Genomic DNA, 24,353 nt, shown 5'->3' with positions numbered 1-24,353 from the left:
TTTTACAACCCAGATCGTTTGGTATTCAACTGCTCTAATACCATGTTTTTCCAACTCTTGAGTTGAAGAATGTAGTTCTATTGCCATGTGATACATTCGATGGGATTGTCATTTGTTTCAATCCCCTCTCTTACAATATCCTACGGCGTATTGTGTAGAGAAGTTCACCGCGTCGTTGACTCTCTTAATCTTCATTTTGAGAATGTCCCGCCGTGAAATCGAGTGTCTTGCTAATTGCGTAACCACCCACACTGTCCTACGGCGCAGGTAGTTGTTTTACGGATCTCGTGCGGAGATTGTGTTGTATATCTTCGTGCTTTGCTAAGTTTTAAAGGCCATACATGCCAATGATGGATTTCCATCTTGATATTTGTGTTAAGAATGGAGAGGAATAAATCTGTCAGATTTCATTGACAGTATCTTTTTCAAGCTTCGACAGTAGCTTTGTTAGCCTGTAGACATCGTTTTGCTTGCCTGCAGCAGTAGCTTTATGTAACTCAAGATTTTTTGAATCATGGGTTCGGTTTTACTGTCTTCTCGGTTTTGACATGATCGTTTTTTTGGTCATTTTGAACAAGATATGATGATTCGAGTTCTTTGAAATTCACATTATCATCTATTTTTCATTTTCACGAAGCGATTGGAGGACCACCTCACCCATGCTCCACACGGTGAGGCCGAGCCTGCCTATTTCGGCGGCTCCATGGCATTAAGGCTGTCGGTGGCGGAATCCCCTCCTTCACAGGAGCTTGTGATGCCTCCCGTGTCTTCTAATGCCTCCATGACAATCTCTGATGCCAATCGCTCATTTTGCAAAGCTTGTTCTTTTGCTAGATTTCAAGGAAGTCCTTATTTGCTAAGGCTCCAACCGAGAACATTCCATTCTTACAAAGTATTTAAGGTGACATTAGTGGACCCTATCCAACCGAATACGGACATTTTTCGGTATTTTTATGGCATAGGTTAAGAGCATCGACGCGTTGGTCACACGTCGCTTTGCTTTCCACAAGAAACGCTGCATTCGCTAAAGTTTTTAGCTATGATCATCATACTAAGGGCTCACCACCCTTCCTATCCTCTCAAATCTATTTGAATGGATACCATTGGAGAGTTCACCTCCACGACTTTGATGATTTCGTTTTGCATATCTACTAGGATCGTCGTTGAACATATTATTCCTCATGTTCATTCACCGCACGATCTAGCAGAGCTCAGACTTGGTTATGGGTACTAACCTGCCGATTTTTGCATGGGGATATGTAATGATGTTGCATGCAGCGACACTTATTCGTTTCAGACCCACAACTTGCCAAGTGTTTAGTGCGTACCAGATGGTCACTGGATACGATCCCAACGTTCTTTTCACTAACGCCTATTTGGTTAAAGTTGTTTATGTGCCTCTATTGTAGTTATCTCAATGGGTCTACTTGAAACGATTAAGTATTCTGGTTGGTTATGATTTATGAATCACTAACACTTGTCCGCTATTTCCAATCTACAACCGTTGATCTCTATCCTGCGATATTAGCAGACGGTCACTTTGATGAGACATACTTCCCGTCGTTAGGGGGAGAGATGGAATGCTCCCATTCTGGTTTTAACGCCAGGAATTGACGTGGTGTGGCACTATGTCTTATTAAGATCCCGCACTATTCAAAGTGAGTAAATGTGCAACGCATTATCGACCTCCAGAAAGTCAAAGATTCGATGCTCAATGACTTTACCGATATTGCGAAAGTGACGAGATCGCACATAAATGCTGTGATGTGCCGGTAAGGTTGGGACTCTCAGAATATGAGAGAATTTCATATGACTTGGTCCTAGCACCGTTGGCACCATCCCTGACAGTGGGAAGGAAGCCGGCGATGGCACCATCGTACGCTGTGGTGTTGTCGGCGCCCGTGGCATTGCACCACAAAACAAGGGCGGCAAACGCAAAGATGGACTAGTAAGGGTCATAGCTTCGGTCTTGGCTCCTGCCTAGATGAGGGGGAGACCATTATTCTCTAGAATCAAAACTAGAAAGAAGCGAAGTGCGTAGGCACAAGTATTTCGCCCATCATCAAGAGATATCCTCTAAACATGTGTATCAACTAAGTTTCTGTGGGACGCTACAGACTCATTTTGTTGATATTAGAGAAGAATAGAACTCTTACGAATTGATCGTATACAACGCGCGCGTGTGTTTAATGTATTGATCTCCCATGATTGATGATGTATTCGCTTATGCTCTTATTTCGTTGTAAAGCATCAACGATGAGCAACTTGACCGAAGTGGAAAGAATCAATACAGGCTGAACTAGACTTGTTATGTTTGTCGTTGTTCGTAAGTGTAATGAGAAAGATGAAGTCATGCGATATATGCAGGACTTATGGCGCAAAGATTGTCTCATTATCCTAGTATTGACTACGATGAGTTATATTCTCTCGTTATGGACATAATTGCTTTCCGCTACTTGATCAGTAGTAGTGTCCATGAAAACTGATTTGCAGCATATGATAGTGGTCATTGCATATCTGTAAAGGGATCTTGACGCAGATATGAGAGTGCCCGAGGGACTTTAAATGCCTCCAGACCACGGAGAGCTTATGTAATCAGATTGCGACGTTCGAGAGAACGTAGTACAATCGGTTGCAAGAACTCATACCCATATGTGTTCATATGAAGCTAATTCTTGATTCTCTATTCCGTCTAAGTATAGATGATGAAGAGATTCAATGAGCTATACATTCCTACATGTTAGTGTTGTTGGGACACTATTGCTTTCATTATGACGTGATTAACTATGCGCCTATGCATTGTCATTGGACTTGCATTGCTTCTTTGACACGGGTTTAGTTCTACACTTAGTGAACCAACACAAATCCTATCCACACCAACGCCGTCAGCAGCTCCAGCAACATCAACGTACGCCTTGGTGTAGCAGTCGACACTGGTAGCGTAGAGGATGCGTACGGTTCCGTCTTGGACCAAAATCAGTCCTTCATTGGTCCATTCCCCCATTCTTTTCGCGAAAGACACATTAAATGTGACAAATCAGAATCTGTCCAGTTTTGTAGGTCAACTTCAACGAGACCTACAAGACAGCTCACTCGATGAAATATGGTGATGGTACCGTTCGAAAGGCCTATGTGTCTACTTTCCATGGACATCAACCATTCGTTCATAGCTATCATATTGAGTGAGTTATGGCCGTTGTAGCAAAGTAGGACAGTCCTGTCCGGAAATTTGCAAGTCAGTCAACTTCGACAGAGCATTGTGAACTGCTCCGATCGGATGAGGTTGTGAACCTTATGTCACTAGAAAGACACAGGTGTCTACTTTTCAGAACATTTTACGGTTCGCTGATACCTATTTTGACGAAGAAGTTATGGCCATTTAAGTGAGTGAAGGTCATTCTACCCGAGAATCTGATTTTCATTGCAAACTCTTGTTTTGAGTTGTTATGCAATCTTGTTTCCTAAGATCTAAGTTTGGCTAAGTATAGCATGGATGATCTAAGGATGTGTGACTAGATTAATGATTAATCATTAGCCCAAGACTACGTTTGAGAAGCATGTAATGAACGTTGTATACGTTGTTCTTTGTACTCCATGATTATGGCACTAATCAGGGGGAGTTGTTTCGTAGACTTCAGGGGGAGTCTAGCTCACATGATGCTATCAAATGTAGACGGTGCGTTGTGCTCTTTTTCCCTTCGATCAAGCTTTTGTTTTTACCCAAGAGGTTTTTATTTTGCTTGACAAGGTTTTTACCGAGGCAACGATGTGTGCACCATGCAACCTAGGCATGCGACACAAGGGGGAGTGTTCTGGGAGAATTACTATTCTACCCTTATGTGTGTCTTAGCCTAATAGGTTTCCTGTTAGGAGATAGATTAGCATCTCCGTAATAGATTAGGACTCCGAATCCTACGGGATTGTGGTTTTGTAATGCCTATATATAGGCCCCCATATCATTCAATAATACACAATTATTTCATCCTGAAACAAAAGACAGTTTTTACAATATAAATAATGTACTACATATCATGTGAGATAACTCAGAATCTTAGATAAGAGCTCTTGGCATATCGAGACTATTTTGTGTGAAACTAATAACCTTACCAATTCCCTAGCAAAACAAATGGTAGTTCATGGAATTTATGCTCCTATATGTTATATTCCTTGAGCTGTATGCATATTGGCTTATTACTGTCCCTCTTTTTGATTATCTTGTGTCGACCACTTCTTTACCCGCCGGCCAACAGTCAATGCCTGGATATTTGGGTCAACCATAAATTTTTTGATGACATTCTATCAAAGAGCAAAATTTATTAAAAAGATTGTACCTCATTTTCCCAATCGCGTCGTGTTGCAATGATAGCCAAAATCACAGTTTGTACCACCAAGGATCATCCCAGCCCACATACCCTGTTTTAGATTAATTTGCACAATTTAGCCTATAATAGATTTAATTGAAGTCTACAATTTGGTTATTTAGGATTTAGGAGGTACATCAAAGGCATAACCGTACCAAAACCCCATAGTCAGCAACCCGTCCCAGTATTATTCCAAGTGGAAGCCCAACAATGTAGTAGCAGAATAAGATATACATATGGCACCCACGCTTGCCATCCTGAGCCAATAACTACGCCTGCAAAATGAAAAACAACTCTTTTAAAAGAGAAATAACCATATTAGTTGACATCAATGTTTTAAAAAGCGAAATCGTTTTTTAGAGTCTTGAGCTTTAGAACTTGAGACGCATAAGGCGTAAGATTTATGTTATAAAAAATTAGTAGTTAAATGTGTAAATATATAATTATACACATACAAAAAGAACAAATATACATAAGAACTTACCAATTTATTGCATTTAGATATAATGAAATTCATAATCCAAACGTTTTATATAGTTTTCATCAAACTAAACACATTATATAAATAAATATAAAAAGATACTTAAAAATATTATTTTTTAAGGCGTAGTAAAATGCGTAAAAGGCGTAAAAAACGTAACATAAGGCTTAAAAGACGAGCCTCGGTATCCAGACTGAAAAATAGAGGCGTTATGTAAGTAGCTTTAAGCTTTTTCAGTCTCAGGCGAGTCTAGTGACGAGTTTTTTAAAACATTGGTTGACATCACCTATGATATATTACGCTATTTCCAATCTAAGCTTGTTAAGGGTAAAAAAAACTAAAATTTAATGCTAACTATTTCCAACCCATCGCCCTTAGATTATTTTTCTAGTAATCGTCGTTGCATGAACGGTTGTCAACCCTTGATTGTAATCGTTCGTCGTAATGTTATGCATCATTGGTCAAATGAAAGTATAAGCCATTTGCATTTTAGGTGCTTTCAGTCTCCAGTTGCGTTTTGAGTACCATTATGCACATGGACTCCACATACAGTTGGGACTCACATTCCCAAACTTTAGTTAACCAACATTTGATTGCTTCTAGAAAAAAAAAAACATTTGATTGCTTATTCTTAGATAACACAAAAATACCCTTAAACCCAATGAAAGATCTTATTCTGATAAACGTTACACGACTTACACCCCTGCCACTATGATACTAAGTTGCCACCCAGGTGAAACAATAAACATGCCGAAAACTATGATACATGTAATTTTCGATAGGAGGAATCCCGTTAAGAGTAATGGTGATGGCCAAGAGGTAAGACAAGTGATCAACTGCTAGGAGGACATCCGTGCTTGATGTGAAGATGTATCCAAACTTGTCATGTAAGGCGATAATCAGCACACAGAAGAAAAGGGAGATGAAGCTCGATTCGGCCACTGCAACATTGGTTGCAAACTTTGCTGCGTGACCGTTTCCAGCTCCAAGCTCATTTGCTAACCTTACTCTGCGAGACTCAAGTTCATTACCTTTTCAATTCTACAAAAGAATTTACAAAGTGAAAGAGGCCAAAAGATATGGTACCCGGTTCCGGCACAAAAACCTAAATGAATCGAGAACTCCCACCCATTTACAGTCATGCTGCAGTATGTGAATTCAAGAAATAAGAAGGAAACAGGCAACACATTTGGGTTAATGTGGTAAAGCTAAAGTGATCGAAATAACAGCTGTCCAATAAATATAATGATACATAGAGGAATGTCAACAAACCAGAGGTCTCATACCAAATTGATAAGGCATCAACAGCAAGAGTTGAGTCTGGTAAGTATCCGGTCATCACTATCAAAATTCTGTAGTACCAGAATTCCAAGCTGCGTAGAACGATGAAACTAATCATTAGTTAAGGAACTTATTAAGGTAATGCATGTTTTCCAATTGAAGGAACAGATATGGAATAAACTTATAAACGTACTAAATTTAGGTCCATCATCTTCTCTCATATTTACTATGATGCACAGGCTATCTATGCCTTTTCTTCTGCCTATCGGTGCAGATGTTTTAAGTCAACTACACCGCCTTCTCCAGCAAAACGAAATTGCCCTAAACATCCTAAATTCCTAATTCCTAACCCATTACTGTGCAGAAGAAAGCTAAAGAAAAAAGAATTGAAATGAATAAGAAGGGAAAGAAGCAATATACCAGAGCATAACCCCAGAAGCAGTAGAAAGTTTGACAAATTCCCAGAGCCCAGAAAAAGCCTCCATAGACAGACCAGGCCAACTCAGCGGACACCAGCCACAAGTCACATACACAAGTTGCATGGAAACCAAGAGCCACCATGAAATATCCAAAGTCACAGCAGCACCCACAATTCTAAAATCCAAAACATACACAAATCCAGCTTATGAGGATATGAACTGTTACGGGAGATAAATCCGAGGGATTGAGTTTCTCGTAGCATGGTTCAGACGTACAAACTCATCCTCATGCATGAGATAGACGTAAAAACCTATCCTCATGCTAGACTTTCTTGAAATTCTCTAGATGGCCGGCGACCGTCGACGTCTTGGCCCAGCTATCTCGAGAGTAGGCTGCGTAGGAGGGATGATAGCTTCTCCCAACCCTCCAAAAGCAGAGTGCACCATACTGGATGCCAAGTTGGATCTCTTATACACCACTTGGCTCCCAAGATCTGTCCTGGTGAGAGTGGGGTAGTAAGGCCAATCTACCCAGCGACCCTGCGTTCCCGTAGGCAACAGGAGCGTGGATCAAAGGAAAAAGGAATCCGAACGACTGCCAAGGGTGATGATACCAGAGTCGGGCAATTTAGTTTCTCATTTATTGTATTGTAGGAATATCCTCGGCTGGTGCGGCTAGGGTTATAATAGAACAATTGTGACTTTCATGTAATGTCGTAAACATTGTTGTATGAATAAAAATTTCCAGGGCGATATTCATGTAATGTAATGTCGTTTGTTTTAGTTCATTTTGGTGAATAATCATGTGGTAAATTGACATTTGAACAAAACTGGAGAACATTATGAAGATAATCAATGCATATATCATGAAAGTCTTTGTTTATTGACTATGTCCGTAGGACAAATAGGACAAAGAGAATCCGGAGATTAATATGATGGAGATGTAAAATTCGAGCAAGAGGAGATTAAGCCGGAGATCACCCAATTCAGGGGGTGGTGTTAACATGAACCACCAGAACCACCAATGACATCCACAAAGTCACAAAGTTCTTGAGCTAGCTTTGCAAGAACCTCTGCAATGGAAAGCAAACATTAGTTGAAATGAAATGGCAAATCCCAAAGAGACACCACCCCTGAAAGCTCTGACATTTCATCTGTCTTCCCTAGTAGTTTCATAATGGAGAAGCGAAGACATAAATATGCGATAGCAGAATGCACCTGATGAATAACACGATCCAAGACCTCTGGAGATAAATTCCAAGCAATCGGTACCTCTTGCCCCCCAAAGCCTGCCCACATAATGTTTCTAGCGCGGTTGCCATTCCCAACTTTTCAGGAAGAGGAAAAAAAATTAAGTTCAAGACGTCAAGAAAATTAAAAGACCAGTCCCAGTGACAAAAATACTATCAGGTTTCGGAGAAATGTACTAGGAGACAAAACGAGAAGCTGAGGATGTCATTGTTAACGATTGAGAATGCAGCGAGCTCATTGTTTCCTAGGTGGCCGGTGAAGGCCTGAGTAATGACGGTCATGGAGAAGCTGGAAATCCGAGCGACGATAGCATGCCCCACGACGCGCCATAGTTTCTTTGTTTCTATCCAAATTCTTGACGCTGAGTTGTTGCCTTGCTGGTCTTCAGGTGGACTGTTTTCGGTTAATGGTTCTGCTTCTGCTAATAAGGGTTGGTTCAGAACCAGAACTTCACCTTCTTTCGTATCCATGGCTGCTACCAAGGAGATGGGAGCTGGTAGTTTATACAATTATACTTAACAACAACCTAGCTCATCGTGCTGTGAAGCGCCACTCTCAAGTTATAGGAAAATTATAATATACATTGATGTATGTTATACATCTCGTATCGGACGGTCCATATTGTTTTGTGATTGAGGTCAGAAAAATAATATTCGTTGTTAACCATCAGATGTGAGACGTATATGATACATTTATGTATAGTAAATTAATTCCAAGTTATATACCGAAGACACTTGGAGATCTACCGTACAAGATTCAAATGTGGAAAATATTGGTTTACGTTGAGTGGTAGTTACCTAGATTGTTTATTCGATCGATTCATATAATAGTAGTAGATGAACTCATAGTCTCATACAAGCAATGTTCTTTATATGATCATCGAGACTTTTCCCAACATCAAATTGCAGATAACATTAAGAACAGACTATTGTTTAACTTCGTGAATTTTGTTGGAGCCAATAACCGGCTTCAATTCCTGTGTCCCTATTTTCCAATTCCCTTCCCTACATACCCGCTATCAAATTTTGACACGAGGCACTTGTAGCATAGTCTATTAACACTTTTTTTTTTGTTGAAAGAGAATCCATTGGAAGAGGCACAAGGGCCTCAGAACAATACAGAGAGAAAAAGCTTGAAGTAACTTTTTTTTTTGTTGAAAGAGAATCCATTGAAAGAGGCACAAGGGCCTCAGAACAATACAGAGAGAAAAAGCTTGAAGTAACACTTTTTTTTTGTTGAAAGAGAATCCATTGAAATAGGCACAAGGGCCTCAGAACAATACAAAGAGAAAAAGCTTGCAAGCAGACGTATCAAATGAAGAACGTACAGATTCTTCACAACATAATGTCCAAATAAGTATTATGTATCGCTATCAAATGTTACATCGAGATTTTTTTTTTCAAAATGATACATATATAACTTCAGCGTCAGATAATTTGGTTCATTTATTAAGATTGAATATACAATTTGGTATATATTTCAGGAATTTTCTTAGGTACCTTAAAGTATGTGATACCCCTATTTATTGATTTAACAACAAATTTATTGTCATTGTGGTAAACATGGTGATATTTTGAATAAATATAGTTTAAAAAGTTGTAATTGAGAGTATGTTATAGCTCACTTTTAGAGTTTAAAGACGTCCTCTCTTGATCCTTGAGTCGTGAGTAGGGGTCATCATTCGGCCCATGAGCATGAGCCCGCCCTATCCGGTAGGGCCAAAACTCGGTCCGGCCCTCTTTTAAGGCGGGCCGACCCGAACTTTCCTCAAATAAAATAGGGTTAGGGTTTAGAAATTGCAACCTGGTTCTACCCTTCTGCCATACCCTATTGATCCCTTTGGAGCTAAGCCCGGCCCGGCCCGGCCCTAGAAGCTCATCCTATTTGGCCCGTTTAGGTCCTAATAATAATTTACTTTTTTTCTATTTTTAAGTATGTTTTTATATTTTATATAAGTACAATACGTACACCTCACTTTTTTTGCAATTGATTTTGTAAAATTTATGTCTTATATTTCTATTTGTTGTGAAAAACAACAATGATTTTTGAGTAATTTGATATAAGATATCATATATAATCACTTAGATTTAAAGTTATAGATAATTTAAATTAAATCTAAGGCATATATGTAGTTATAATATGATCATATACTTGTAAAAAAAGACTTGTCTTATACTTGCAACCATATAAGTAAATTTTGAGAAAAAATTAAACATAATTTTTTTATTTTTGTTAAATAAAAAAAGCCATGTTTTGCCCATTTTGGCCCTATTTGGAGGGCCGGCCCGACCCGTCATCTTAGTCATAAATGAATGGGTCTTTAAAACGGGTAATAGTTTGGAAATCCAAGCCCCGACCGGGCTCTATTTTTTGTTGACCTAGTCAAAACCTGATCCGGTCCTACCCTAAGCCCTAAAATTTAAGGTAGGGCTTGGTCCGCCCGGCCCGTGATGAGGCCTAGTCATGACTTAGATTACTTGTATATTTATAATTGGGATTCAATTAGCTACAGGACTGCATAGGAAAAATAGAATTATTTTCCTTTAATTACTTATTCCTAGACGGTTGTAGTTATAGCCTTGTCTGGTAACTGGTAAGAAACCTGTTGTATATGAACAGTTTTTGTGTATGTATCAATAAATTAATTCAGTCCTAATATCTTTTCTTACATTTTTCTTCCTAGCTCAAAATTGATGTGGGAAGTAGGAACACAGTAGTTAGATGGCTCTGCCAAGCGTTGAAAGTCATATTAGATAAACTAGAATTCAAAATACGACAAAATTGTAAGATATATAGAGAAACATCTCTAATAATTTGGATTTTATTGATATGAAGATTTGCTCTTCAATCTTCTATAGTTCGCGCTATATCAAGAATCATACTAAAACATACCATACATGCAAGCATCGAATTTTCCATAATTTATTTGCTCCATATATAATATAGTTTAGATGAGCACATGCTAGCCTAGACTATAATTATTGAAAATTGAGATTTTTCTCTGCAAATTAAAATTAAATAAAAACGCTGTGGAGATAAGAACTCTTGCATATCCATATTATTGTCTAATTTCATGAATTTTGCATAAAACAAATAAGGATTAAATACTTGTGATACCTCATATTTTATGTGTAAAAACAGTTTTGTCATTTGATTTTTAAATTTAATTCGTATATCCTTTAACTCTTATTTTTTAACAGTTTTGTCTTTCTACTTTCAAATTTAATATATATATCCTTTAACTCTTATTTTTTAATAGTTTTCTCTATTCCGTTAGTTGACCGTCAAAAAATTTCGTTAAGCCGTTAAAATGTCTAGAATACCCCCAATTCAAATCAGATTTTTTTGTCTTTCTTTTCTTATGCCTTTTTTTATTTTCTCTTTTGATTTTTCTTGTTTTTAAATTTAATTTATCATATGTGCTATCAAATATATATAATTGTAATCAACACAAATTATCAAATTAATTATAAACAATAGAATGACGATTTTGCTCCCTATCAAGTTATCTGTAATTTTGTTGAACGCTTGTGAGAACTTGGAGCAGATGTAAAACAAGAAAAATAGAATGGCTCTCCTCACGTAGGTGTGCTTCAAAACTCAAACTTAGAACGAATGATAGTGAATGCATTGCTTGAAAACTTTATTATTAGTAATTGCACTATGTTTCCATTATAGTCTAATCTTTGTCGTACGACAAGAGATTTAGTTCCAAACATTATTTTTTAACCTTTTTTCTTCCTTTGGTCAGAGCACCCAAGCCTATTGTTGGAAATTTTGTTAATTTGCTTGTGCAGTAAGAGGAGAATTAATGACAATTTCTTAACATCAAGTTGGAAATAAATAATTTGAAACTATTTTTGCATCAAAGTATGGTTATGATAGTAGAAGTCTTTCTTGTCTTAGCATTGTAGAAAATAATCAAAATATGTTTGTAGAGCATCATAATATAAAGGAAGTTTCTAACTGGATTTGAATACTGGCACTCACAGGTCATTTTAGGCATTATACAATTGATTATAAGATGTTTACAATTAATTTGATAATTTTTGTTGATTACAATTACATATATATTTGATAGTACATATGATGAATTAAATTTAAAAGAGAATAAAAAATGCATAAGAAAAGAAAAAAAAATATGATTTGAATTGGGGGTATTCTATACATTTTAATGGCTTAACGAAATTTTTTGATGGTCAACTAACGGAATGAACAAAATTGCTAAAAATAAGACTTAAAAAATATACATATTAAATTTGAAAATAGAAGGACAAAACTGTTTTTACACCTAAAATATAAGGTGTCACAAGTATTTAATCCAACAAATAACCTTACCACTTCCCTAGCAAAACAAATGGCCGTTGATTGAATTTTCAAACAACACTAGCATCAACCCGCACACAAACGTGTGTGGAAAAATTATTTTTTGGAAAATTAACTGTAAAGTGCAGTTATTGTAGAGAGAAGTTAGATCTGCAAAATAACTTCATTATATATTTCTCATTCAAATTTATTTATTATTTATTAATTTGGCTTTTACGACTATAAACTTCATATACTAAAAACTGAATTTAGTTAACCTATAGTCTAGGGTTACTGACGTATTTTTAGAGGGGTTTTAATTGACAGTGTTTTGTTATAAGAGTATAGATAATAACCAAAATATTACAAAAATATATTCAGGAACCTTTTGTGCTCCTATATGTTATTTTCCTTCAGCTGAATGGGATGCATATTGGCTTATTGCTGTCCCTCAGCTTGATTATCTTGTGTCGACCACTTCTTTACCCGCCGGCCAGCAGCCAGTGCCTGCAAATTTGAGTTAACCAGAAATTATCTGATAAACAAGCAACATTCTCAAACCATATATGCTGAACAAAGTTCATTGTTCAAATTATTGTGTTTGATTATTAAAAATTTAGCTCATTAAGTTTCTCAAACTCGCATGTTAATTGACATCAGTCGGTTAACAGATTTGATGACTAACAGTTACTATTAAAAAGATTGTACCTCATTTTCCCAATCGCGTCGTGTTGCAATGATAGCCAAAATCACAGTTTGTACAAGAGTACCACCAAGAATCATCCCAGCCCACATACCCTGTTTTAGATCATTTTGCATAAGTTAGCCGGTACTAGATCATAATTGAAGTGTATGATCAGGAAATTTGCCGGAGACGGATCAAAGAGAAAAACTGTACCAAAACCCCATAGTCAGCAACCCATCCCAATACTATTCCCAGTGGAAGCCCAACAATGTAGTAGCAAAAAAGATTTACGTATGCCACCCACGCTTGCCATCCTGAACCTATAGCTACGCCTGCAAAATGAAAAACAATTCTTTCAGAAGAGAAATCACAAGATTAGTTGAGATCACATATGTTATATTATAGGTTAGTTTGCTTGTCATCGTCGTTGCATGAACGGTTATCAACCGTTGATCGTAATCGTCCGTCATAATGCTATTCTGATAAAATTCACACCCTGCCATTCTGATACCCACTTATCCCAGGTGCAAACAATAAACATGCCGAAAACTATGATATATGTAATTCTGAGGTAAAAAAAAAAAATAACCTGACAAAACGGGTTGAATCCCGTTAAGAATAATGGTAATAGCCAAGAGGTAAGACAAGTGATCAACTGCTAGGAGGACATCGGTGCTTGATGTGAAGATGTATCCAAACTTGTCATGTAGGGCGATAATGAGCACACAGAAGAAAAGGGAGATGAAGCTCGATTCGGCCACTGCTACCTTGGTTGCAAACTTTGCTGCCTGACCATTTCCAGCTCCGAGCTCATTTGCCACCCTTACTCTGCGAGATCAGAAATTTTCTACACTCAAGTTCATTACCTTTCCGATTTTACAAATAATTAACAAAGTGAAAAGAGGCCAAAAGTAGTACCCGACTCCGGCCAAGAAACCTAAATGAATCATGAACTCCCACCCATTTACAGTCATGCTGCAATATGTGACTCCAAGAAATAAGAAAGGAACAAGCAACGCATTTGGGTTAATGTGGTAAAACTAGAGTGATCAAAATAAGAGTTGTCCAATACATATAATGATATATAGAGGAATTAATGTCGATAAACCAGAGAGTTCATACCAAATTGATAAGGCATCAACAGCAAGAGTCGAGTCTGGTAAGTATCCAGTCATTACTATCAATATTTTGTAATACCAGAATTCCAAGCTGCGTAGATTGATGAAAACAATCATTAATGCATTAGTCCGAATTTGAAGGCACAGATATGAAATGAATTTTTTTCCCTCATCTTTACGATGGCTATGCCTTTTCTTCTGGCTACCAGTACAGAGGAACCAAGTTAAGGAGACCGCTTTCTCCTGAGCAAGAGGGGTTTATGAAGCTAAATGACTTGCTTCACCTCCTCTACCCCCAGTATCCTCAAGTCAACACCGGCGAAAGGCTGCCGCAATAAACCAAGGTAGGCTGCTAGGAGTTTTCTTAATCTGGAAGGAGAGGTATTTCTATCAAGAAAATTTGTGATTTAAAAGTGAAGCTAGTCTAATTAAGGCACCAACCATACCACCTGAACGTTTGTGATTTAAAAGGCTATGTTCTCTTGGAAACAACTGATACATTCTTGTAAAATTGCCCGCTTTAAGAATTATTTTCTTGTGTACCAAAATTGTCCTAAACATCCTAACCCATTTTTGTGCAGAAAAGAAAGCTGAAGGAAAAAAATCCAAAGGGAAAGATGAAATAATACCAGAGCATGACGCCAGAAGAAGTAGATAATTTGACAAATTCCCAGAGCCCAGAAAAGGCCTCCATAGACAGACCATGCCAACTCAGTGGACACCAGCCACATGTCACATACACAAGTAGCATGAAAACCAAGAGCCACCATGAAATACCTAGAGTCACAGCAGCACCCACAATTCCAAAATCCAAAACATACACAAAAATCCAGCTTATCAGGGTATGAATCACCAGAACCACCAAGGACATCCACAAAGTCACAAAGTTCTTGAGCTGGCTCTGCACGAACCTTTGCAATGGGAAAAAAAATGCATAGCTGAAATGCAATGGCAAAACCCAAAGAGACACCACCCCTGAAAGCTCTGAAACTTCATCTGTCTGCCCCAGTAGTTTCAGAATCGGAGAAGCGAAAACATAAATGGGCGATAGAAGAATGCAGCAGATGAACAACACGATCCATGATCTCTGGAGATAAATCCCAAGCATTGGGTACCTTTTGGCCCCAAAAGCTTGCCCACATAGAGTTTCCAGCGCACTAGCCATTCCCAACTTTTCAAACACCAAAATTCAACAAGTCAGAAACACAAGCAACATACAATATATACCTATTTGGCTATTCCCTAGTGGCCAGTGTTCTAAATATCGGATATATAGGCCGATATATCGGCGATATATCGGCGATATTTAGAAAACGATACGATATCGCCATATCGGTTGACTATATCGGTCAACGGTCAAATATCGGTCAAACCCCGATATATCGGTCAAATTCCGATATATCGGTCAAATATCGGTCAAACTTTGATTTTTTTATTATTTTCTCAATTTTTGTTTAATTTTTTAATATTTATTTCCTCTTTTTTGTTTGAATTTTTTTTTCATTTTTTCATATATATTTTTACTTTATATATATATTAAATATATATGATGAATTTCAAGTCTAAATAATCATTCTTAAATGCCTATTTTTATTATTAGATGTCGTTCGTGTACTTTAATTGTCATTAAATCAAGTATTTATTTTCTTTAGTTTATTTAGTACTGTTTTTTTAGTTTATTTGATATATATTGAAGTATAATTTTATAAATTTTATTGAAAATAAGCAAATCCGATAAAACCGATATATCCCCGATAAAACCGATATATCCCCCGATATATCGTTTTACCTCTCGACCGATACGATACCAAAAACGATATTTAGACCATTGCTAGTGGCTAGTGAACAATTATCATACTACTAGTGACTATCAGATGTCGGAGAGGAACGTACCAGGAGACCAAATGATAAGCCGATGATGACATTGTTGACGATCGAGATTGCAGCGAGCTCATTGTCACCGAGGTGTCCGGCGAAGGCCTGTGTAATAACGTTCATGGAGAAACTAGCAATCCGCGCGACGATAGCGGGTCCCACGATGCGCCATAGTTTCTTGGTTTCTATCCAAACTCTTGACGCTAGGCTTTTGCCTTGTACATATGCAGGTGGACTGTTTCCGGTTGATGGTTCTGCTAATAAAGGTCGATCAAGAACCAGAACTACTCCATCTTCTTTCTCTTCCCTATCCATGGCTACCACGAAGGAGATGGGAGCTGGTAGTTTATATATACTTAACAGCAACCTAGCTCGTCGAGCTGTGGAGCGCGCGCCACCATCACGTTATATACCGACACTTTGAGGTCTAGCTACCAGATTCAGATGTTTAATTAAAGTATTGGTTTGCGTTGAGTGGTGGTTACCAAAATTGTTTATTGGATTCATATAATAGTTGTAGATGAACTGTTGCAAGACTTTCTATAATTATGGAAACTTTTCTCAACTTATCTGCAATTTAATGTTCAAGAGCTCTTGGCATGCAGAGTATTATTTGCTCGACTTCCTGAATTTTATTGGACCCATAACCAACTTCAAATCTGTCTTCCTTTTCCTATTTGCTTCCTTATACCCCCTATCCAATGTTGACATGTGCAACCTGTTACATAGTCAATTAACACTTAACACAGTTAACAGCTAGGTTGCACGGAAACGCACATTTCCGGCCGTTTCCCGTTTCCGAAACGTCAGGAAACGCGTCGGAAATTCGTTTCAAAAAAAGTAAAATTTGGAAACGTCTGGGAAACGCGTTTCTCGTAAAACAGAAACGCCATAGTAATTATCTTGGAAACGCGAGGGTAGATTCGGCTATTCAGTATTAGGTTACTTCCTCCCTCGATCTCTCATTCTTCTCCGCCTCTTTCATTCATCTCTGTCTTGCGCCTCTCTCTCTCATCTGTTCTCTGTCTTCTTCTTCTTCCCAATCTTCTCCAATCTCTCTCTCTCTCTCTCTCTCTCCATAAAAGGAGCCTACTTCTGCGGCTCTTCTCCCTAAGTCCCACAGTTAATCCGCCATCGCTGGTTAAGGAGCTCGATTCACACAGGTTCTGCGGCATCTTCTCCATAAGTCCCACCGTCAATCCTTAAGGAGCTCGATTCGCACAGGTCTTGTTTGATGACGGTGATGATGATGATGATGATGATGATGATGATGATGAGTTTGAAGAGGAATTAAATGCATAAGATGATGTTGTTGCTTGATGTTGTTGCTTTTATTTGTAATTGTAATTTGATTATGAATTGTTTCTTGAACCTTTGTTGGATTTGGATTTGGATTGTGTTTTGTTTGGATTTTGATTTGGATTGTGTTTTGTTGGATTTTGATTTGGAATGTGTTGATGAAGTTCTTTGTTATTTCTATTGTAATTTATTATGAACTTTTGTTTGCATTTTGGATTGATTGATTTCAATTAGTAACCATTTGTTGATTTTTTTTCAATTATATATTTATATTTATATATATAATGAATATTTTTTTTGACGTTTCCGTCACGTTTCCTATCGGACTATATTTTGATTTTGACGTTTCCGCGTTTCGGAAACTCCCCATTTCCGAAACTCGTCCTCGTTTCCGTGCAACCTAGGTTAACAGCCTCTAAACCAGTCAATTAACACTTAACACTACTTGGCGATTGTTTAGAATTGATGGAATCCTTTGATATTCGTCATATTCATTGAGAAGTAAATAATGTGTCTGATAGATGAACCCGTTTTGTTAGTAGAGGTCATTTTATTGATCTTATCTTTGATGAGGCTCCTATCTTTATTTAAGATGTCTTATTTTATGATTTATGTTGTATAAGTTCTGCTAGGGTATAAGCTTTATGTCCCCTCTATTCGGGCTCCTTGTGAGTTTAAGTGATCGAATGTCCTCAATTGGAGCGTTGTGTGTGTGTGTGTCCGTACTTACATACGAGAGTGGGTTGAATTGTGTTACATTGTCTTGTCTTTTAAATTTTGCAAATGTGGCAGGGGAGAGAACTATAACCCTGCTTGGTTTGTAGTGTAGGTCACCTGGTCTGTCGAAATTTTCTTTCACGTCTCGTCACGAGTCGCTATCGATACTTAATCATTAAGATGCGAGTAAGCAGAGCTTTAATGGGTAAATCTAAATGCTAAGGTTGTGAGGCGTTTAACGATTGTATGTTGTTTGTTGGTTTGCCTCAAGAGGACTTTGATAGGGTTTGCTTGATGATTCTTGTTAAGCAGATGGGCCAGGTATGTATGTTGAGAGTTGTGTGTCTTCTATGTTCTTATGTGCTCTTCACCCCTTTATGTAATAATCGTATTAGAGTTTCAGCGATTCATTCGTCTTCAAATATTATAAATTTCCTTTTTTTAGGGAGTCCAATTCTAAATTAAACAAGGATTCTCACTTCTTTGCTATCTTGATAACTCATAAAATTGCAAACAATTTCATTTTGCAATTAGGATTTCGTAGATCCTGTAAAACAAAAATAATAAAAATAGTTTAGGTCTCAAGTATAAGTCTTTAGGTTAAATTGCTTAGATTTTTAACCTTAAGTTAAATTTTGATTAGGATCGTAATAAATTAACATCACTTATTCAAAACAATTCATTGATTTATACTTTTTTTTTTCAAATTAAAACTTACAAAAAGAAAGAAAGAAAAAAAAGTCTCCTTGTTTTATGGACATCGGTCGGCCGGTGACGTGATTTTTGGCATGCTATATTATTTATGTGACTCTGCAATGGGTTGGTGTGGACTTGCGGGTAGGGAAGGAGTGTGAGGCAACCCACAACTATTTGAGTTTGAGAAGGTGAAAGTGAAACATGTTTGAATTGGAGGGATACATAGAAGAGAAGAAGGCGTTGAGAGAGGATGAGGACTCCAAGATGTTTCTAAGATTTTGGTCTGTAAATTCAAGAGGTTGAAATTTTGAAGATGATGGATATATGGAACTGGAAAGGAGTGGGGTTATATAATAGGAAGGTTTCTTAAATCTAAGACTTTCATCAGCGAATAAGATGGTAGTGCCGTAGTGGTTAGTTTCGTAGATGGAAAACCTTTCAGCTGAGGCACCCCACCAAAAAACTTATATGGAGGTGATAATGGTGAATGAATAGTTTTGGAATACACCGTATTTGATTTGACTAGCTAGTATGGGGGAGCCGCGCTTTGCGCTGGCTTGTAGTAACTTGTTCTTCAGTAAGCCTATCAATCACTTTGCTTAGTGTTATTGACAAGGAGGGTTGCAAACTTGCAATTTGGTACTGAGCAGAGCCTCAACTTTTTCGTCTTTCCAAGAACTTTGATGAGTAAATTGTCCCAGCACAAATAAAAAAAGAGTGAATTGTCAGCCGATAATAATTAACAAAATGGTGGAGGAGGTTTGTGGCTGGCTGGCTTTATGGTTTTGAATGTCAAAAAGGGGATGAATAGCAAAGTGATGGGTTAGGTAGGAATCCATGATGTGTACCAGCCCAGTGTCAGAAACGCAAATAAAATGAACAGTAAACGGAGGTGAACAATACTCAATCTTTAGGCGGAATGTTTCCTGCGGTACACAAAGGTGAACAATACTATATCTTTAAGCGGAATGATATATAGGAAATAGTTGAGGACGAAAGAAAACAAGATTAGTTGAGTTACACAAATATTATCTTTTGATTAGACCATTGTGAACTATATAGTTATATTATTTATATACTAAAGTTACTGGTTGTTACTGGTCAGCAGTTGAGCACTAGGTGACGCTCAACTACCGTCTGATTTGGCTAAACAGTGGTCGGCCGATCAGATCGGACGGCAGTTTAGCGCCACCTGGTGCTTAACTGGTAACCAGTAGAACGGGGCTCGTTAGCTGACTAGTAAACTCTAAAAGAAGAACAAGATTAGTTGAGTTACTAAATTATCAATATATATATATTATAACCATAACATACTTTGTCAACCAAAATATATGAGAAAATACATATAGGTCCCTACATCAAAGGTTAATTTAAAATTATGTTTAATATTTAAAGGATAATAAGGTAAATCACTAAATTTAAACTAAAAAATAATAATAAATAAGGTTATAACTAAGGTGTTTGGAACTTTCAAATGAGGTATAACCGGGAGTCTCATCCCCACGCCCATAAGTGAATAATATAACTAAGGTTATTTTAGAAATTTCAAATGAGGTATAGTGAGTATATGTTTATTTTAAAAAATAAAAAAGAGGTGTAGTAAACATAAATGTGCTCAACAAATTTAGAGGTCTGATTAGCAACACTTTTCAGTTTTCCCACTTTTTCCCACAGCATAGGAGTGTGTTGTATTCTATTATGAGATAAATTAAACTATAATGAACTATTAATTATATACTAAAGTTAGTGGTTGCTAGCTGATTAGGCAACAAATGCCACTTGTCAAACTTTAATAGGAGTACAGGAAAGGAATAGGAAAATTGGGACAAAGGATTTGAAGCCAAGAATAACCTCGTCTCCCAGATTGAATTTTTAAACAACATAATAATCAAAATCTTACAAAAAATGGGTTTGAGCCTTTGAAGAATATGATAGAAAACTTCCAAGCTGCTATATGTTATTTTCCTTGACCTGAATGGAATGGAATGCTAAGCTTCTACCAGTTATTGCTATCCCTCAGCTTGGCTATCTTGTGTAGACCACTTGTTTACCCGCCGGCCAGCAGTCAGTGCCTGCAAAATTGAGATAGCCAGAATTATGCACGATAAACAAGTGGCATTCTCAAGCATGAATGTCAATTAGGGCCGCCCCGTTCAACAAATTTTGATGTTTAGATTATCATGCTTGGTTTATCAATTCTTCTTGATGAGAGATTGTACCTCATTTTCCCAATCACGTCGGGTTGTGATGATAGCCAAAATCACAGTTTGTACAAGGGTACCACCAAGGATCATCCCAGACCATATACCCTGTTTTGCATTAATGTGCACATGTTAGTGCATACAAGAATTAAATTGAAGTCTTTGATTTGGATATTTGGAAATTTAATGGAGGCAGATGAACGAGCAAACCATACCAAAGCACCATAGTCAGCAACCCATCCCAGTACTATTCCAAGTGGAAGCCCAACAATATAGTAGCAGAAAAGATTTACATATGCAACCCATGCTTGCCATCCTGAGCCTATCGCTACGCCTGTCAAAATTAAAAACAGTTTTAGAAAGGAAATCATCAGTATATTTGAGTTAACAAATGATAGATAAGAGATTAGTTTGCCTGTCTTCTTCACTAAAATGATTAGAAAGGTAATAATCTTAAATGCCAAATAAAAGTTTTACTCTGATAAACGTTGCATCCCCTGATAACAAATTGTCACAGGGTTGTAGTCGAAACTATGATGCATGCAAATATCGAGTGAGAAACAAACCTGACAAAACGGGTTGAACCCCATTAAGTAGAATGGTTATAGCCAAGAGGTAAGACAAGTGATCAACTGCTAATAGGACATCAGTGCTTGAAGTGAAGATGTATGCAAACTTGTCATGTAACGCGATAATGAGCACACAAAAGAAAAGGGAGATGAAGCTTGATTCCGCCACAGCAACCTTTGTTGCAAACTTTGCTGCCTGACCATTTCCGGCTCCGAGCTCATTCGCGACCCTCACTCTGCGAGTTCCATAACATATATTTTTCAGAAAATTGCTGAACTCAAATATACTACCTTTCCAATTCTACAAAATAACAACAGTTAAAAAAGGCCAAAAGAAATGGTACCCTGTTCCAGCCAAGAAAGCTAAATGGATCATGAGTTCCCACCCGTTTACAGTCATGCTGCAATATATGAATCCAAGACATAAGAAAGGAACAAGCAAAACATTTGGGTTGAACTGGTAAAACTTGAACAATCGATATAGAGTTGTCCAATAAATATGATGAAACATAGTTAAAGGGATATTGATAAAACAGAGGTCTCATACCAAATTGATATGGCATCAACAGAAAGAGTCGAGTCTGGTAAGTATCCGGTCATCAATATCAAAACTCTGTAATACCAGAATTCCAAACTGCATATATGCATCAACGAAAAGAATCATTAAAATTAAAGGTTAATGCATGTTTCTGGAAATTGAAGGGACATGTATGAAATTACTTTGGTATAAAATTAATACATGCATGGTACCATAATACAAAGGCGCGCAGCCTTTGATTTTGCCTACTGGTGCAGATGGTCTAAGTCAATTTTACCGCCTTCTGAAGAGCAGGAGGGGTTTATTTAGCTAAATGAGCAGAAGTGCAGGCTCTGCAGACCTGTAAGGACCATCGGCCATCCAGCCCCTAAGTTCTAGCTGAGCACCAAACCTACACTAAAATAACTAGCGAGTTCTATTACACAACCATTGGTGCGTCTACCTTCCCAAGCACAAGTTGCTGACATGATAACCAGTTGCCATGTCCACATCTAGTTCAAAATCAACAGTGCCACATCTTAACATCCACCAAAAATCAATCTCAGCGCGCAGCCTTACAAGCGCAGTTAGAGCGCGCAGTAATTGGTTGCGTACCCTCTATTGTTGCGTGGTTGCGCCAGCAATGGCAAAAGGCCTGCGCTGCCACAACAAGCCAACGCAGGTTGCTAATGTTTTTCTTAATATTGCTAGGAGAGGTAGTTAGAACTTACGCTTACCACCGTATTTTACTCTGAGATAAGATGGACTGATATAGGATGATTGGATACGGTTCTCTGTTCTCTGTTCTGATACATCTAAAAGGTGTAATACAGGATTACATGCAAAAATAAGTTTGCATTCGGCGTTCAAAATAAATTTCATAAATAAAGTAGACACATAAAACCCAACTGGGCCAAAACTTAGTTGTGGAGGAAATGGCCTTACCAGGACAACTCTAAGATTTATTTTGCAAAACTGTCCGACTGATTTCTCGCCACACCCTAGTTCTGCACTTGTGCAGAATTTGGCGTAACTAGGACAACTTCAAGATTTAATTTGCCAAAAAAAAAGTCACGTTGAGCCAAATACAGGAAAGGAGAAGAAGATGAAATATTACCAGATCATGACGCCAGATGCAGCAGAAAGTTTGATAAATTCCCAGAGCCCAGAAAAAGCCTCCATAGACAGACCAGGCCAACTCAGCGGACACCAGCCACAAGTCACATAAGCAAGTTGCATGAAAACCAAGAGCCACCATGAAATATCCAAAGTCACAGCAGCACCGACAATTCCAAAATCCAAAACATACACAAAAATCCAGCTTATCAGGGTATGAATCACCAGAACCACCAAGGACATCCACAAAGTCACAAAGTTCTTGAGCTGGCTCTGCAAGAACCTTTGCAATGGGAAAAGAAATGCATAGCTAAAATGCAATGGCAAAACCCAAAGGGACACCACCCCTGAAAGCTCTGACACTTCATCTGTCTGCCCCAGTAGTTTCAGAATTGGAGAAGCGAAAACATAAATCGGCGATAGGAAAATGCAGCCGATGAACAACACGATCCAAGACCTCTGGAGATAAATCCCAAGCATTGGATACCTTTTGGCCCCAAAAGCTTGACCACATAGAGTTTCCAGGGCACTTGCCATTCCCAACTTTTCAAAAACCAAAATTGAAAACGTCAAGAAGCTTAAACAACATACCATTCCCTTATGAGCAAATATTATACTAATAGTGCCAATATGGTGTTGAAGAGAACTTACCAGCAGACCAAATGAGAAGCCAAGGATGACATTGTTGACGATGGAGATTGCAGCAAGCTCATTGTCACCTAGGTGGCCGGCGAAGGCCTGAGTAATGACGGTCATGGAGTAGCCGGCAAGCCGGGCGACGATAGCAGGGCCCACGACGCGCCATAGTTTCTTGGTTTCTATCCAAACTCTTGACGCAAGGCTTTTGCTTTGTACATCTTCAAGTGGACTGTTTCCGGTTACTACTGGTTCTGTTAATAAGGGTTGGTTAAGAGCCAGAACGTCTTCTTCTTCTTCTTCCCTGTCCATGGTTCCTTATCTTCCGGTGGCCTTAGTACAGAACTCTGGGGAGGTAGTTAGCACTTATATATTAACAGCAAGCTAGCTCGACTGTGAGTTGACATGAGATTATATACATACTGATATACCAACACTTAAGATTGCCAGATTCATAATTATTGAACAATCTTGAGTGGCGTTGATTGGTTGTTACCAAATTGTTGGTCATTGAAAATTAGGTAAATCGAGTGGTGGCACTTTTATAGCCTCTGCATTTGAAATAGAAGAAATGGCCTACGCAGCTACGTTCCAAAAGCAAACTTAAAGCTTGTACTGTGTACCCGAAACGTTAACGATTCGGCGCGGGTTGGTATGTTGAGCGATCCTTATTGCTTTAGGAAGCTTGAAGTAAATCAAGGTTCATAAACGGACAACGTGATATCAGAAATATCTCATATATATTTACGGATTCTGGATTCAAGAAGATGAGTGGCAGGGTAGGTGTGGCGAGTGGCGGAGCTATAAATTTGAATTAATTGGGGCA

The 24,353-nt window shown here is 38.0% G+C and overlaps 2 protein-coding genes and 1 pseudogene across 2 annotated transcripts; all 3 read right to left on the bottom strand.

The window, feature by feature from the left end:
- Nucleotides 1-4,191: 4,191 nt before the first annotated feature.
- Nucleotides 4,192-8,263, bottom strand: LOC126795842 (protein DETOXIFICATION 27-like; annotated as a pseudogene).
- A 4,211-nt stretch (nucleotides 8,264-12,474) lies between these two features.
- Nucleotides 12,475-16,210, bottom strand: LOC126794908 (protein DETOXIFICATION 27-like). Its single transcript, XM_050521705.1, has 8 exons — nucleotides 15,795-16,210; nucleotides 14,531-15,072; nucleotides 13,906-13,992; nucleotides 13,702-13,758; nucleotides 13,373-13,611; nucleotides 12,997-13,115; nucleotides 12,807-12,896; nucleotides 12,475-12,605 (listed from the first exon to the last, which is right to left on the bottom strand). The coding sequence occupies exons 1-8, from the start codon at nucleotides 16,089-16,091 to the stop codon at nucleotides 12,537-12,539; spliced, it is 1,500 nt and encodes a 499-aa protein (XP_050377662.1). The 5' UTR covers nucleotides 16,092-16,210; the 3' UTR covers nucleotides 12,475-12,536.
- A 4,047-nt stretch (nucleotides 16,211-20,257) lies between these two features.
- Nucleotides 20,258-23,880, bottom strand: LOC126794909 (protein DETOXIFICATION 27-like). The gene is made up of 8 exons (XM_050521706.1): nucleotides 23,543-23,880; nucleotides 22,893-23,434; nucleotides 21,806-21,892; nucleotides 21,603-21,659; nucleotides 21,256-21,494; nucleotides 20,905-21,023; nucleotides 20,708-20,797; nucleotides 20,258-20,560 (listed from the first exon to the last, which is right to left on the bottom strand). The coding sequence occupies exons 1-8, from the start codon at nucleotides 23,837-23,839 to the stop codon at nucleotides 20,498-20,500; spliced, it is 1,494 nt and encodes a 497-aa protein (XP_050377663.1). The 5' UTR covers nucleotides 23,840-23,880; the 3' UTR covers nucleotides 20,258-20,497.
- Nucleotides 23,881-24,353: the final 473 nt, after the last annotated feature.

Source organism: Argentina anserina, chromosome 5 (genome assembly GCF_933775445.1).
Source record: "Argentina anserina chromosome 5, drPotAnse1.1, whole genome shotgun sequence".
NCBI classification, from domain to species: domain Eukaryota; kingdom Viridiplantae; phylum Streptophyta; class Magnoliopsida; order Rosales; family Rosaceae; genus Argentina; species Argentina anserina.
The sequence above is the reverse complement of the archived record's forward strand: the minus strand, read 5'-3'. Positions and strand labels throughout refer to the sequence as shown.

Excerpts from the sequence above, each read along its gene's own strand:
- LOC126794908 (XM_050521705.1), bottom strand. The coding sequence starts at position 16,091 with ATGGATAGGGAAGAGAAAGAAGATGGAGTAGTTCTGGTTCTTGATCGA. Across the intron at positions 15,073-15,794 it reads GCTTATCATTTGGTCTCCTG|TTGGGAATGGCTAGTGCGCT; the intron begins GTACGTTCCTCT and ends GTGTTTGAAAAG. Across the intron at positions 12,606-12,806 it reads GACGCGATTGGGAAAATGAG|GCACTGGCTGCTGGCCGGCG; the intron begins GTACAATCTTTT and ends TCAAATTTGCAG.
- LOC126794909 (XM_050521706.1), bottom strand. The coding sequence starts at position 23,839 with ATGGACAGGGAAGAAGAAGAAGAAGACGTTCTGGCTCTTAACCAACCC. Across the intron at positions 21,495-21,602 it reads GCTTTCTTGGCTGGAACAGG|AGTGAGGGTCGCGAATGAGC; the intron begins GTACCATTTCTT and ends TGGAACTCGCAG. Across the intron at positions 21,024-21,255 it reads GGTTCAACCCGTTTTGTCAG|GCGTAGCGATAGGCTCAGGA; the intron begins GTTTGTTTCTCA and ends TAATTTTGACAG.